The sequence below is a fragment of the Leptinotarsa decemlineata genome, unplaced genomic scaffold (genome assembly GCF_025532065.1).
Source record: "Leptinotarsa decemlineata unplaced genomic scaffold, Ldec_3_MD MMD2_tig00026294_RagTag_RagTag, whole genome shotgun sequence".
Taxonomy (NCBI): Eukaryota; Metazoa; Arthropoda; class Insecta; order Coleoptera; family Chrysomelidae; genus Leptinotarsa; species Leptinotarsa decemlineata.
In genome coordinates, this window is record NW_027412674.1 from 2,821,525 (window position 1) to 2,835,656 (window position 14,132).

General features: G+C 36.7%; 1 protein-coding gene across 8 annotated transcripts in view; it reads right to left on the minus strand.

Annotated features, from left to right (window-relative positions):
• The window catches only part of RhoGAP19D (Rho GTPase activating protein at 19D), a 521,267-nt gene that overhangs the window by 148,244 nt on the left and 358,891 nt on the right, over positions 1-14,132 (minus strand). For 7 of the 8 annotated variants that reach the window (XM_074180173.1, XM_074180178.1, XM_074180174.1 and 4 more), the window contains one exon: positions 8,394-8,441. The exons of the other annotated variant lie outside the window; for it this stretch is intronic. In XM_074180173.1, coding sequence (XP_074036274.1) covers positions 8,394-8,441 — 48 coding nt within the window. The remainder of the gene's footprint in view (positions 1-8,393; positions 8,442-14,132) is intronic. 8 annotated transcript variants of the gene reach the window in all.

Sequence of the window (14,132 nt, forward strand, 5' to 3'; positions counted from 1 at the left end):
AAAACACCTTGAACTTTTCACATGGAACCTTTAAGGATGTTTACCGATTAACTATACAGGATGATTCACGGTGGGTGGCACATTAAACGTTTTTGGCGAACCAGACAACGGATCAATTTTGAAATTCAATGGTTAGGTTAGGTCTGAAAAGAGTGGGTCTATCCGACTCTCCACCAGAACACGAAAGGGTTTATTGTGGCTCACACCTATTCAACCTTGATCAAATAAACCCAGTTTCTTAACGAAGCCGATTAGTTTGTACGGTGAGTGGTCTTTCAGGTCAGATGGTAAGAGTACGGCTCTGCCAAATGACAGTGACCTGTAAGAAGGCCTGTTAGACATCGTAGTTCATCCCTACTGTAGTCCAACAACTGTTTGGTATCAAGCTTCGAAGGGTGAATAAACGCCTTGGAGTGAGCCAATCCTGGGAGATTCTGTCAGAAGTCCATAAATCTTCTTGCCATCCAGGTGTTCAATGTTTGTTTGGCAAAGCCTAAAGCGATGCCAATGACAGGTTCTGGTCCGATGAAGCTGCTTGCAGCACCCTCCTTTGCAAGCGAGTCAGCAGCCTCATTGCGTTCCCGGCCAGTATGGCCAGTATGGCCAGGAATCCAGACCAGAGACAATCTGTTGAGTCTTCCTATGGAGGAGAGTCGTTTTTGGCAAATTGCTACCAAATTTAGACGTTACTCGGTAAGATCCCAAGAGCTTCCAACGCCGCATGACTGTCCGTGAATATTTTTATTGACTTGGGTATGAGGTTGGATTCTTCCAATCTCTCTGCACACAATTCAATAGCGTAAATTTCTGCTCAAAATACAGTCGCATAGGTTCCTAGGTCCTGCAATGTGCACAAGCCTGTATGCAGTCCATCTAGCCTCTCTCTCCAGAAAAATGTGGAGAGGAGATAGATTTGGAAGGATCTCCATGGCTGCTGACGGTGTGGTACTGATGTCACCACTGATAGCCAGACAAGCCTGTCTCTGTAAGCCACAGAGCTTCGGCTGGGCCGTTTAATGTAAAGCCTTCGGCTACCAGGCCATTGCACCGTAAGTATTTATTGGAGAGCATATTCGAACATGTTCTATCCAACCGAAATATTTTCAACAATGTTCAACTGTGACAATGTGGGTAAGTTAATCTGAAAACCGGCTAGTAGACCAAGTCGATTCGGTCATTTATTAGGTTACATCCGCAATGCGTATGCTAACGAATTTCCAAGGATTTCAAATAATTGAGTTTCCAACTCTTGCTTGCTGGTTGCATCCCAAGAAATGCCAAATAATTGAGTTTCCAACTCTTGCTAGCTAGTTGCATCCCAAGAAATGCTTTGAAAAGATCGAATCATTTTTACCTAGTCTACAGGACCTTTCATGATCAGCATAACATTTTGAGAAATTTCGGTCACATTGTCTCACATGATCATTATTACATTACAGCTTCAGTGTCCGGAGTGGAATAGTGTTTATGTGGGAAAATGTGTCCGAAATTTCTCAAAACTGTAAGCTGAACATAAGAGGTCCTTCAGACCAGGTAAACGTGATCCAACGTTTTCAAACCATTCCTTGGAGAAAAACCTCAAGTTCCCAAATCTAAACGATAAGGAAATTTTGAAATATGCAAGGGTGGGTTGGAAAGTCAATCATTTGGAATCCTTGGAAATTCATAAGCATTTGGTTGTACCCACATTGTCACAGGTAAACAAAATTCGGGTACTCTGACCGTATGTTATTACCTACAGTGGTGAATATAAGGGTTAACATTGTTAATTATTTCGTTTTATTGGAATCGTATGAAAATGCCCTTACAGAACCAAACTGCAGTAACGTTAGTTACAAATAGGAAGTTCAATTTCTCATTTTTCATGTTGAAGCTAACTATTTGAAAAATATACAAAACAAAGTAATCTGGATAAAATGTTTGTATAAAAAATGAATAAAAAAATCAGCAACGCCAGATCTTGAATTGCTATTCATACTTCAACGATTACTTAACGTCTCCCTGCAATATCAATGAGTATGTTTTGAGGGTCAAGTATAATAGAATCATTCAAAATTACTATCGACTTTCATCATTTCAGAAACATATTTTTGGAGCTGTTTATTTATAAATCATCGAGAATTATCTGAAGGTAATAATTTCATTGATAAAATAATACAAATAAAAACAAAACAATTTTAGTTAATGGCAGGAAAACATAATTCATCTATTCGCTACGAAAAATGTTCAAATCAATTACTTTTGAACCGAATCTTGTAATCTGGATGTGTTCATGTTTGGATCCAGTCCAACTAGATTTTCATAGTTGCTTACAGTATGAATACACGACATATTTTGTTTTTGTCAAGATTTCTTTTCACTGACCTCTCGATCTCTCGATCTTAAACTAAAAATTAGTAATGAAATACGGTAATGTGGCGGTAATCACCATCCGTTATGAGATTTATTGACTTCATTTAATAACAATCTCGTTAGAGTCAATGAACAATTTTTTCTTCATTAAAAACATCGTATAGAGACTGAATGGTTTGAAATTTTGGAAAAATCTCCGCATCAGCGTCCATTGTTTGAAGGCGATGTATCATGTATTTTCATTATTTTATAATGTAACGTGTGGGTACATCAACATTGAAGCAATTATATCCACAATTTTCTTTCCTTTTAAAGGATATTCTTTGTCTCGGATGGTGGGTTGGTCGCTTGTGAAACGCCAGGTATTATGAAGAGATAACGAGTCTACGATAATGAGGTATAAAATATTTTGACAAAAATGGCAGGTATACAGGGTGCAGCTCAATAACTTTCAATTCAAAATTAGCATGAGTGGGTTTCAATCTTACCATACCTTCCTATCAGATGATTATAAATGGACCATCAATCAATCAATCAATCAATCAAGCATTTATTGAATCAGTTTTCCTTCAAAATCACATTAGACAAAAAACATAACATCATCATAAAATACTGGCTGATTCAACAGATCGAACAAACATAAGACAGTTAATATAAAACATACATAAAATAGTTGATAAGCTGCAATCAAATTATGATTCAAGGAGAAACTCATCCACAGAGTAGTATGCATTTTGCAATAGAAACATCTTGGGTCGCCTTTTAAAGACATTGATATTTGAGGATTTAATGTCTTCTTCACTAAGCTTATTATATAGCTTAACCCCAAAGCACATGGAGTGATTCTTTGATACTGTCAATCTACTATAAGGTTGATGTAGTTGAGAGTTACTTCTGGTGAAATATTCATGGATTTGCTCATTTCTAGGAATAATCAAAATATTGTTTTTTATATGTAGGTATCAGTGTTTGGTAGATATACAAACTAGGCATTGTTAATAAACTATAACGAATGAATAATGGCCTGCAGTGTTAACTTGAAGATGCACCAGCCAGAATTCTGATTACCTTTTTCTGAATAACAAAAAATTCATCAGCTTTAGCTGTTCAAGACCACAGGAAATTACTGACTGAATTAAACTGTGGTATAAAAGCTTGAGAACATCAAGAGAGACTGTTTGTTTTAATTGACTAAGTAAGTATATATGTTTACTGAACTTCAGTTTGACACTATCAACATGGAACTTTCCGGTAAGTTTATTATCAATATCAACACCTAAGAATTTAGTACAATTAACTTGATGTAAAGTTTCATTATTTTATGTAACCAAGTAGCGTTTATCAATTGTTGTATTTTTAGTAACAAAATTGAGCATTTGAGATTTAACAGAATTTAGCAGCAAGTCATTTACAGAACACCACTCAGAAATTTGATTAGTTACTTCATTATCTTTGACAATTACTTCGGACATAGTTTCCGCAGATACTAAGATGTTAGTATCGTCCGCTAAAATAACAATAACGGAAGCTTTTGAACAAAATTTCGGAAAATCATTTATATAAACCAAAAATAGAAAGGGACCCAAAACAGAGCCTTAAGGTACCCCTCTTGATATACATTTTCTTTCAGTCAGGTAAGATAAAACCCAATTCAATGCAGAGCCACGTATACCATAAAATTGCAATTTGTGTAACAGTATGTCATGGTCAACGAGGTCAAAAGCTTTGCTCAAATCAAAAAATAATGTCTGCTGTTTGTTTTCCAAGATTTCCAGCGCATGTTTAATGAGTTAATCAATTGCACCAACTGTAGATTTATTTCTTCTATAAGCATTCTGACTAGAAGAAAATAATCTGAATGATTCAAAGTAATCATATAATCTTTGATAGAAACAGTGTTCAATAATCTACTGACCAAGTAGCGATATAGGCCCTGTAAGATGCAAAACTTCAACATGTTCAGTATATCAGGAAACCTCCCCTGTACATCTTGAGTGAAATATCGTATATTCAAAACGGAATATTGTGACACATTAATTTTAATTATTAACTTATCTATTGAATATCTTTCCATACAATAAACATGTTAAATAAAGAGTAAATGTAGATCGGCCTATCTTGGATTTCGCCAAGAGGTCTACACGTTTATTTCAAAATGTTATGCAAGTGTCGGAAGTGACAGATTGATTATAAAAATGTAAAAATGAACTAAAAATGTTTCTGAATAGAACATCTTTACTTTATGATGACCTTCATGTAATTTCAAGATGATTCCAATCAAATTTCATATTTAATCAAATTTAAAAAAAAGTGTTTTCTTTCTACGAAAACTTTGGGTTTGCTCCGGTCTGGTTACCGGCGTGAAGGTGTGGTGTAAATAACATTGATATATGCCTACAGGTGTTGAATGTTGAACGTATGCCGTCTGCCTTCTATCTTCTCTGTCAGTGGACGAGTGAATATGATGAAAGCGACGATGTGTCCAAAAAGGTGAACTCAAATATCTTTCTGCAATCGCCGTCAACGTTTCAAGTTCAAAATCTGAAGTTGATTGAACGTTAAGCGGCATTTCCTAATGGCCATCGTTATCCTTTATTTCTTTCAATTTAACGAATCGTATTAATTTTTATGCAATGTCTCGACCCTTGAAAGGCTTTCTCGTTTGCCGATGAGCCACCATCTCCTTTTGAGATAAATCGCGACAACAGGCTATCAGAACAATATTTATATGATGATCGTGTACGATACAATTAAGCACTTTATGGGGGTAATTTATGAGTCGTTATGGAAATTTTATGTTCAATGGAACGGCAATGAAACGGCAATCAATATGGACGAAGGTGTTAAAGAGTCCGGAAAGTTTTTGGATAAGGAAAACTAATTCTTTTATAGCAATAACATTCATGTATTTACACATAAAACATATTTTTTCACCTGAAAAATTTGAACAAGTGTCTATAAACTAATCACAACACAATACAATTAGTTACTATGAGCGACTCCAAATAATTGAGCAATTTTCGATACCTTGGATTTGTTTACTTTTTTGCAATTGCCTTAGAAATCTTAATTAAAAAAAAAGCTCATGTTACTCGCAGGTATAAGAATTTGTAAATTCGGTTGGGTAGTTCTTGAATTTATCCATTACAAACATACCAATAAGAAAGGTACTCCACCAACATGTTTACCAAACACAAATATTACTGAAACTGTAAAATGACATTGAACCCGCTAATAACCGAGCCGAAGCGTCGACAATAGACGTTCGAAGAGCCTTCTGATTCCGAAAAACTTTGCTGCTCCAGGTCCAGATAGACTGAACACTTATTGCCTCATTTAGCCACAGTTCTCAATTAAGTCATGGCCGGAAGAGGAATCAGCCGATTCTGGATTGCTTGATTTTTGAGAATTACACACCCATAACTGAATTCAATTATACACCAATAACTGAATTGTTTACGAGCATCTTATACACACACGAATACTCTGCGCAGTTGCCCAAGTATTCGAACGGATAAATGGTCAAAGAGAATCAAAGAGAGTAATCGCTGGCTGTCACGTGAAACTGCTCGTAACTTCTCTATGCGCTGGATCGATTTCCGCAAGGCATTTGATACTCATATTGCATTTGCTCAGATGCTTTGCGGTACAAAATCGTGAGATGTATTGAACAACTGATATCAGTCTGGAAGACTCGCTTTATCATAACATCTGATCAGGTTGAAGTTTGCACAGAGCAGGTCATTTTCACAAACGGTTCATTTCAGGGCAATTCCTTCAGCCGCCTTCCCTGCAAATCATTATTGCCATTATTCGTTGCGCTTAGGAAACATCGAAGATACAACTGTGGCCGGTCCGGGAGCATAAGGATTGATAAGCATGACTTTAAAGTTTTACGACTTTGGAGAACAGGATCTCCATCAGTTGTTAAGGGTTGGGAAAGAACTTTCTATCGATATGGACAAATGTGCAACGGTCCATCTCAAAAGAGGACGATGCGGGGATTACGGAAGGCGTGTGCAGCTCGTAGATGGAAACATCCTTCGCCATCTGGATGCCAGACAGAGTCACCTTGATGTGGAACAACGCAACATACAAGATGTATCTTCAGTGAAGAACTCTCTTTGTACCAGTACCATATATAGTCATTGAAACTATCTTGCTTGCCATTCCGTTGGACTTTTGAGTTCATAGTGTCTACTTGGCAGAGTAGTACTGGTTGAAGCCTGTGAGTCCATTAGGAATTCGGAAAGTCTACTCCTCATGGTTAGCGACCATTAAAAAACAGGAAATGGAGCATTTCTGTTTGAGGCAGATGCTCGAGCGGAAAAATAACTGGGTTTATTTTTCGACACTGAACGATGTTACTTACCACAACTCTTTCACCGAGTTGGAATCCGTTTAACAGAAATTACAAGTCAAAGCCGCATTGATTACTCAACTACTGCAATTACACAAGGATAAGACGATACACGGGGTATTTTTCAACAATTCTGAAGACTTCGGCTTATCAAAGAATCTGACCTTTTCTTTCTCAGATCTAGTGGTCTGAAATCGGAATCTGAGGAGTTCCTCAGGATGGTGTCTTCAACTTCTCATTCTTTCGTAGTCATGTGATGAGATAATGGTTTTTGGGCCCAAACTGAAAGTCCACGGAACACACCAAATGTTCGGATTTATATGATAGTCTTACATTAGCACAAAGTACTTGGCCGCCATGACATTTCGTTTGTTGCCACCTAACGTATTAGTCCATGAACAACAAAACCTGACGAGTCAATCCCAAAGAAGAAAGTCTGTTCTTAACAGTGGTAAAGTATGGAAAACTCATCACACTTTTACATTTTTCAAAAACAGTTATGTTTGACTCAGGATTTAGTTTTCCGCGAGTTGTGATATTACGAATAAAATCAGGACATTTTTTGTTTGCATTTTTATTTCTACTTATAGTTTCTTTTTATGGTATTGTAATGAATCCATACACTAAATAAACAATTATATTTTATTCCAAAACCGATAATTCTGCATAAGCATTGTGAAGTTACTTTATAGGATGGTTACGTAAAAGTCTAATAATAAGACTTGTACCAAATTGAAAATAAGAGCAGTTAATATACTCTGAATTTATTTGAAAACGAGTGTTTGCTACTATGATTGCTCAAGGACTGCTTACAAATAACTATAAAAAATGTTCTAAGCTTTTACAAGCCGAGTCTTAGATATGATAAGTGGAAAAGGTGAAAGTTTTGGAGAGGGGCAATTTTGGCAAAAAAAATCAATCAGGAAAGTAGTAGGCGGAGTCAAAGCGGTACAAAATTAAGAGTGGTAGGAGAAGCCAAGCGTCTGGCTGGGCCTGCACTTTTCATAGATTATAAATGGACTACTTGTATAGAAACTGCATTAGCAGGGTTTTATAACATACGGGTAGAATACCTAAACCGTATACTTTCGAAAAAGAGACTGAAATTTTACAATAATAGAAATGTTCACTTTTTCGTTTGAATAGGCATTACAACAAGGTAATGAGAAAAATGATGAAAAGAGATATTGCCAGGTATTTACTAGCACTTAGGGAAGAAAAAATTGGAATTCTCATAATTTTGAGATTATAAAAACCTGCAGTTGTCGCTTTTTTCTAATTGTCTGGACCTCACTGCTGGACCTAAAGCCGTGGAATTTCCAACCTGAGTTCTATTAAAAGCTTATGAAATAAAATGTTATTTCTAAATTATTTCTAGCCACGCAACAAATTATTCATGAAGGGTTAATATAAATAACTTCGTAAAAGGCATCACGTAAACAATAATTATAAAAAACACTACATTAGTAGGTAATTTCTGACTTTCAATTACCATTACCGATTAATTATCAATATCCAACTTCTCATGTCGACATCTTTGCGAAACATATAAACATTCTCTATAAGGTACCATTTCCATCTGTGTCGATTCATATCTCGATCCACACACACATACACACACCGTACGAAATGCATAAATTAATGAATTAAAAGTAACGTATCGAATAAACTAATCACTTACCGGAAACCTGTGCTCAACTTGTGTTTCCTGTGCTCTCTGGAATGTTTCCTGCAAAACAATGAAATATTGTTGAGCGGGAAATTGATTATGAATAATGAATGAATTTATAAAAGGAGCAATTACGATGCACGATCCATCTAATATGATCAGAGCAGAAATGTAATAATAGATAGAGCTTTGTTTTGTGAATTTTCAATCAAAATTCCCCAAAACTGATAAATTTTGTTTACGATAAATAGCAAGCAACTATGTTAAAAACACAAAAGTTGTTAGTTCTTGAGTAAGTCAAGGTAAGGTAGTGATTGGCAATAAAAATACAAATCTATGAAAATTCTAATATCGAAGTAGATTTCTAAAGAGGATCATATTTCACACATTATTTCACTATAAAAAAATAACAGTGAAGATAACAAAAACTATCAGACACAGTCTGAGGTCATGTAAGGATTCCAGAGATCCTTTAGCAACACCCAAGATATACCGGATTCCTTATAGCTGCGGATCGGTCTACATTGGAACCACGAAAATAAGTGTAGGTACCCATCTCTCTGAACATACAAGAGCAATTGTCGACTAGGACTAACTGACAAATCAACTGTAGCCGAACATCTGTATCTGTGGAGTAGGGAGGGCAAGTGTAGGCCCACAGCACTTATGCCACATGTGACCCATTGTACATCCTCCCAAGGAGTTGTCCTCCTAGGTCATCGTCCATCCTGTCCTTTCCAGGAAGGTGGACAGGTCTCTGGGAGACATCTTCTTTATATCGGCAGGTGTAGGCCAAGACTCGCCAAACGCTCACTCTCTTATTGACGATAACTTCGGACATTTGCATAGGACAGGCCTAACAGTTTCATCTTTCTGTTCACACATCCTGCATAGAGGGGTGTCCACTAGCCCCATATTGTGGAGGTGTTTCCTTAGTTGACAGTGGCCAGACGATTTTTTCTGGTCATCGCCAGATATTTCTTCGTCGACAGCTTCCCAGGGTCCTCAAGGGTGATCCTGGGAAGATGGCATCCTTCGATTCCATCCCATCTCTTTAGGGATTGAACATGGGTGTGACGTTTGGCTAGTTCCGCAATTGTCGAAGTCATCAGGCCATAGGTGCCACTGGGTCCTAAAATTTTTAGTCCAGCTGCTTCCTTGGCTAAAGAGACGGCAATGCGATTACCTTTACTTCTGTCATGCCCTTTAAACCACCTCAAGATAATGTTATTATCTACTGAGGCTTAGGCTAAATCTTGGTGGCACTCTAGTACTAGCCCTAGTCCTAGCCGAACATGCTCTCAACATTCGAAAATACAGTAATTAGTATTCAAGAGTATAATAGAAAAAAGAGGCAACGAACATCAATGACATCCAGCTACCTGTTCTTGATGGTACGCAAACTGCGTTCGGAACAACAATTGAGTACCAACTAAGGCACTGCGACCGTTACCACATCGCCTTTGATAATGTCCACCGCAGTAGTAGACGAAATCTCATGCATAAAAATCTGCAGACCACGGCTAAAAAACAGGAAAATAGTTTCCACACAGTTATATCCTGTCGTGTAAGTTTACATTCTTTAATCAATAGTATATTATTCAACAAGCAAGCAACGTGGTCCAGTGTTCTTTACCTACAACTCCAATGAGTTGCTTAGTTATGAAAAATAGAGCTGATTTTTTTTCTCAAAAAATATTTATTCATTCATCAATTTTTATTATGTCCCCTACGAAGTAGTCCCTTCTCAGATATAATACACTTTTCTCCAATCCTCGAAGCAGTTCTGATATACACTTTTTGATATGTCCTTGAGATCTCTCGGCAAATCGGTTTTCATATACTCAATCGTCGCAAAACGCCGTCCTTTCATGGGTCTCTTCAATCTTGGCAACAGTGAAAAGTCGCACGGGGTCAAATCCGGAGAATACGGTGGCTGAGGCATGATTACGGTTTTGTTTTGGGCCAAAAAATTACGAACAAGCAATGACGAGTGGACAGTGGATAATCGTGACGCGGAAGCCATTAAATGTTTTTCCACAATACCGGACGTTTCTTCATATTGCTTCTCGCAAGCGACGCATAACTTTGAGAAAATACTGCTTATTGACCAGAAATCAGTGAGCAAAACTTTGACATTTGATCGAACTTAGCGTGCTTTGGTCTTGGCTCTCCTGGCTCTTCCATTGAGACTATTTGATTTTGGTTTCAATATCATAATCATGTACCCATGATTCGTCACCAAGCGAATCTGGATCACCGTTGACGTCATTTAACAATTCCTGGGCTATGTTCATGCGACGGTTTTTTTGTCAAAATTAGGAAATTTTGGTACGAACTTTGCTGCCGCACGTTTTATGCCCATAATTTACGAAAAAATCACATGGTATGAGTCAACTGATATGCCGACATCCTCAGCAACTCCACAACAATTTCCTTCACTTTCTCAACATTTTCATCGGTTGTTGATGTGCTGGGGCGTCCAGGGTGAGCGTCGTCATTAACATCTTCTCGACCTTCTGTGAAAAGCTTATATCACTTGTAAACATTATTTTTTTTGACTCAGAGTACAATCACCGTATGCCACTGTCAACATTTCCAAATGTTTTTGAGCACACAATTCCATGTTTTACACAAAATTCGATGTAAAGTCTTTGATTAATTTTTTCAATAGCAGAAAGTTGTCGAACACGCAAAACACTTCTAATTTTTATGCCTCTCACCAGCAAACTAAACATCCTGAACATATGTTCGAGACGAGTGTACCAACTTAAAAAAAAATATTTGCTAATCGAATATACGTAGCCCGCGAAATTTGAATATTTGCCTTATTTTTTGAATAGTCACGTATGAAATACTATTATTATTCAGGGTAGGTCAAACCGATATGCGAAAAAAAAAAGAGTTGAATAGAGAATTGAAAAATCTATCAAACGAGGTAACACAAGTCTTCCCTTTCTATTTGAAGAAAACAGTAGATAGAACCCTCTCGTCGACGAGGGTAATTCTAAAATGCAAATTCATCATCAAAAATTCAAACTTTTTTACGTAAGTTTTATCCGACCTTGAACTTTCCTTCGGTTAAAGTTGAGATGGGGGACAATTCATGCCCGTATATCAATTTTGCCATTGAATATCAATGATATTTCTTATTACTCGTCATTGCGACTAACAATCACGGCTTAAGACTGGTGCTCAAATCCACCTTGATATCTCAATCCTATAATAGTCCAATAACATTTGACGTCGGAAAATGAAAATGAAAAATAAAAAAAAACTTTATTTTTTTACCTCTTTTATTTGTAACTAACATTACTACAGTTTCGTCCTATAAGGACATTTTCAAACTATTACAATAAACTGAAAATGAATCATAATGTTAGCCCTTTTATATCTACTATAGATAATAATAGAGATCCTTTATTTGTAACTAACATTATTACAGTTTCGTTCTATAAGGACATTTTCAAACTATTACAATAAACTGAAAATGAATCATAATGTTAGCCCTTTTATATCTACTATAGGTAATAATAGAGATCCTTTACTTAACTTATTACCTGTAGTTTGTTACCTGTGACAATGTGGATACGCTGACTTGAAAACTGGTGAGTAAACTAGATCGATTTGATCATTTAGCAGATTACATCCGCAATTCATATGCTTACGAATTTTCATGGATTCTTGGAAAGGATTGGAACGGTTACCACCTGTTATTCTTACCAGTTCTGGTCAAACCATGCATCTCAGTATAGATGTACTAATAATTACTTTTGTTAGTACAGAACTCTATTGAACGCCAATCAATATGAAATGCCACTTGACCCCCCTTCCCATTTCAAATTCTATGGGTAACATCTTCTCCTCCTAGGGGGTTGAACCACAAGGGCTACAAATAGTCCTTGAAAATGTCCCTCTTGACAATAAAATTGACCTGTTTTTTGATTCCTCATATTGCTTACTGAAAGGAAGGTGTTAAGGGTGGGAAGTTTTCAAATTGACACCCAGTATAAGAGCTAACATTATGATTTATTTTCAGTTTTTCGTGATTGTTTGAAAATGTTCTTATAGGACGAAACTGTAGTAACAATAGCTGTATATAAAAGTGGTATGATCTTCTATACGACGTAATAACGGCTACATCTTTTTTCCTTGGAGAGTGTGTGGCTTGGGAGTTCTATGGCTTCTTTGATCATTTATGTGTGTGGCTCTCTAGCTTCCTAAAAAAACGTTCCCTGCAAGTGGCTGTCGATGGATATATTTCGAATACTTTTACCATACTTTCCCAGGAATCCATATTGTCTCCAACCCTATTTTTATTGTATATCAACGACTTATTGGAAAATACTAAGAATCCAATATATTGCTTTGCTGACGACATCACACTTGTCTCGTCATTCCATTTGGACTCTAGGACATCGGCTTCCTCCAAAAATATAAATGTCTCCGAACCGGATATGATGGCACAATCATGTCGCTGAAATTGCAAAAGCTGATTTTCAAAAGCTTGGAACACTTCGGAACCAGAAAACTGTACACACTACAGCAACTTTTGATGCTTCATAAAGCTCAGATCAGACCTTCTTTGAATTATTGTTCTCATGTATGGAGCTCCACTCCTAAGCGATAGTGAATTTAATCTCCAGCGATTTAAATCCAATGTGAATCACTACTTTCGCACAGGCATGGCTCTTAGAGCGCCTTAAGGATTTTCCTGTAGTTCTTGTGTTTTGTCCACAAAAAACAATTAATGTATTTGTCAGAGATATTTTTTATAACTGAATCAACTTTCCACTGATGCGGAAATGGTAAACCAGATATCGAAAATAATAACTGATACGAAACAGTTTCTTGAAAGCGACACACCCCTATACTTTATGTTCTGTATATCTCAATACTTTTGCTACATAATTTAGTTTATAATTTACAACTAATGATTCAATCGTATACGGGAATGAATTTATTACAAAATCACAGCGGAATGAACCCATAAAATAACTGGACAACGAAATGTTTACAAGAGAAAGTAACATATGAAATTGATTCATGACTATAACACTACCGTGCAGTTTCTGTAAACAAATCCTGAAAATTAGTGGAGAACGGGAGTATTCATTATTTTACTCAAAAAGTTTTTAGCTTCAATCACATATTTTAAAACAAAGTCCCCCGCCACACCAAAAAACTACCGAACTGGTTTTCATACAGCTTTCAATAATGAAAGGACTGATTCTGAAGGAAGTTTTATAAATATACTAGATGGGCTGGAAAGTCTCGTCAGTTAGTACTAACTTTCATGAGGAAGATGTTGAAATTTCATGATATTCTACTAATAAGTTTGTGAGTTATCGTGTTGAGAGTGACACTGCTTCTTGATGGGAAAAATGCCGTTCAAGCGAAGCAATGGTTTGAAAAGTGTTATAAGGACTCCGCTCAATCAGAAACAGCAATAAAACATAGGTATGCTGACATCAAACGTGGTCGTAGATACACCGATGATGCAGAACTCAGTGGCAACCAAATTAGGCAGTAAAACCAGAAAATATTGAAAAAATCCACAAAATCGTTTTGAAAGATCGAAAAGTGAAATTGCCTGAGTTAGCTGACATTGTTGATTTCAAAAAAACGTGTTGGCTTTATATTGCATGAGCATTTGACTATGAGAAAGCTCTGTTCAAAGTGGGTGCCGCGTGGGCTCACTGATGACCAAAAACAAGAACGTCTTGATGATTCTGAGCAGTTTTTGGTCAT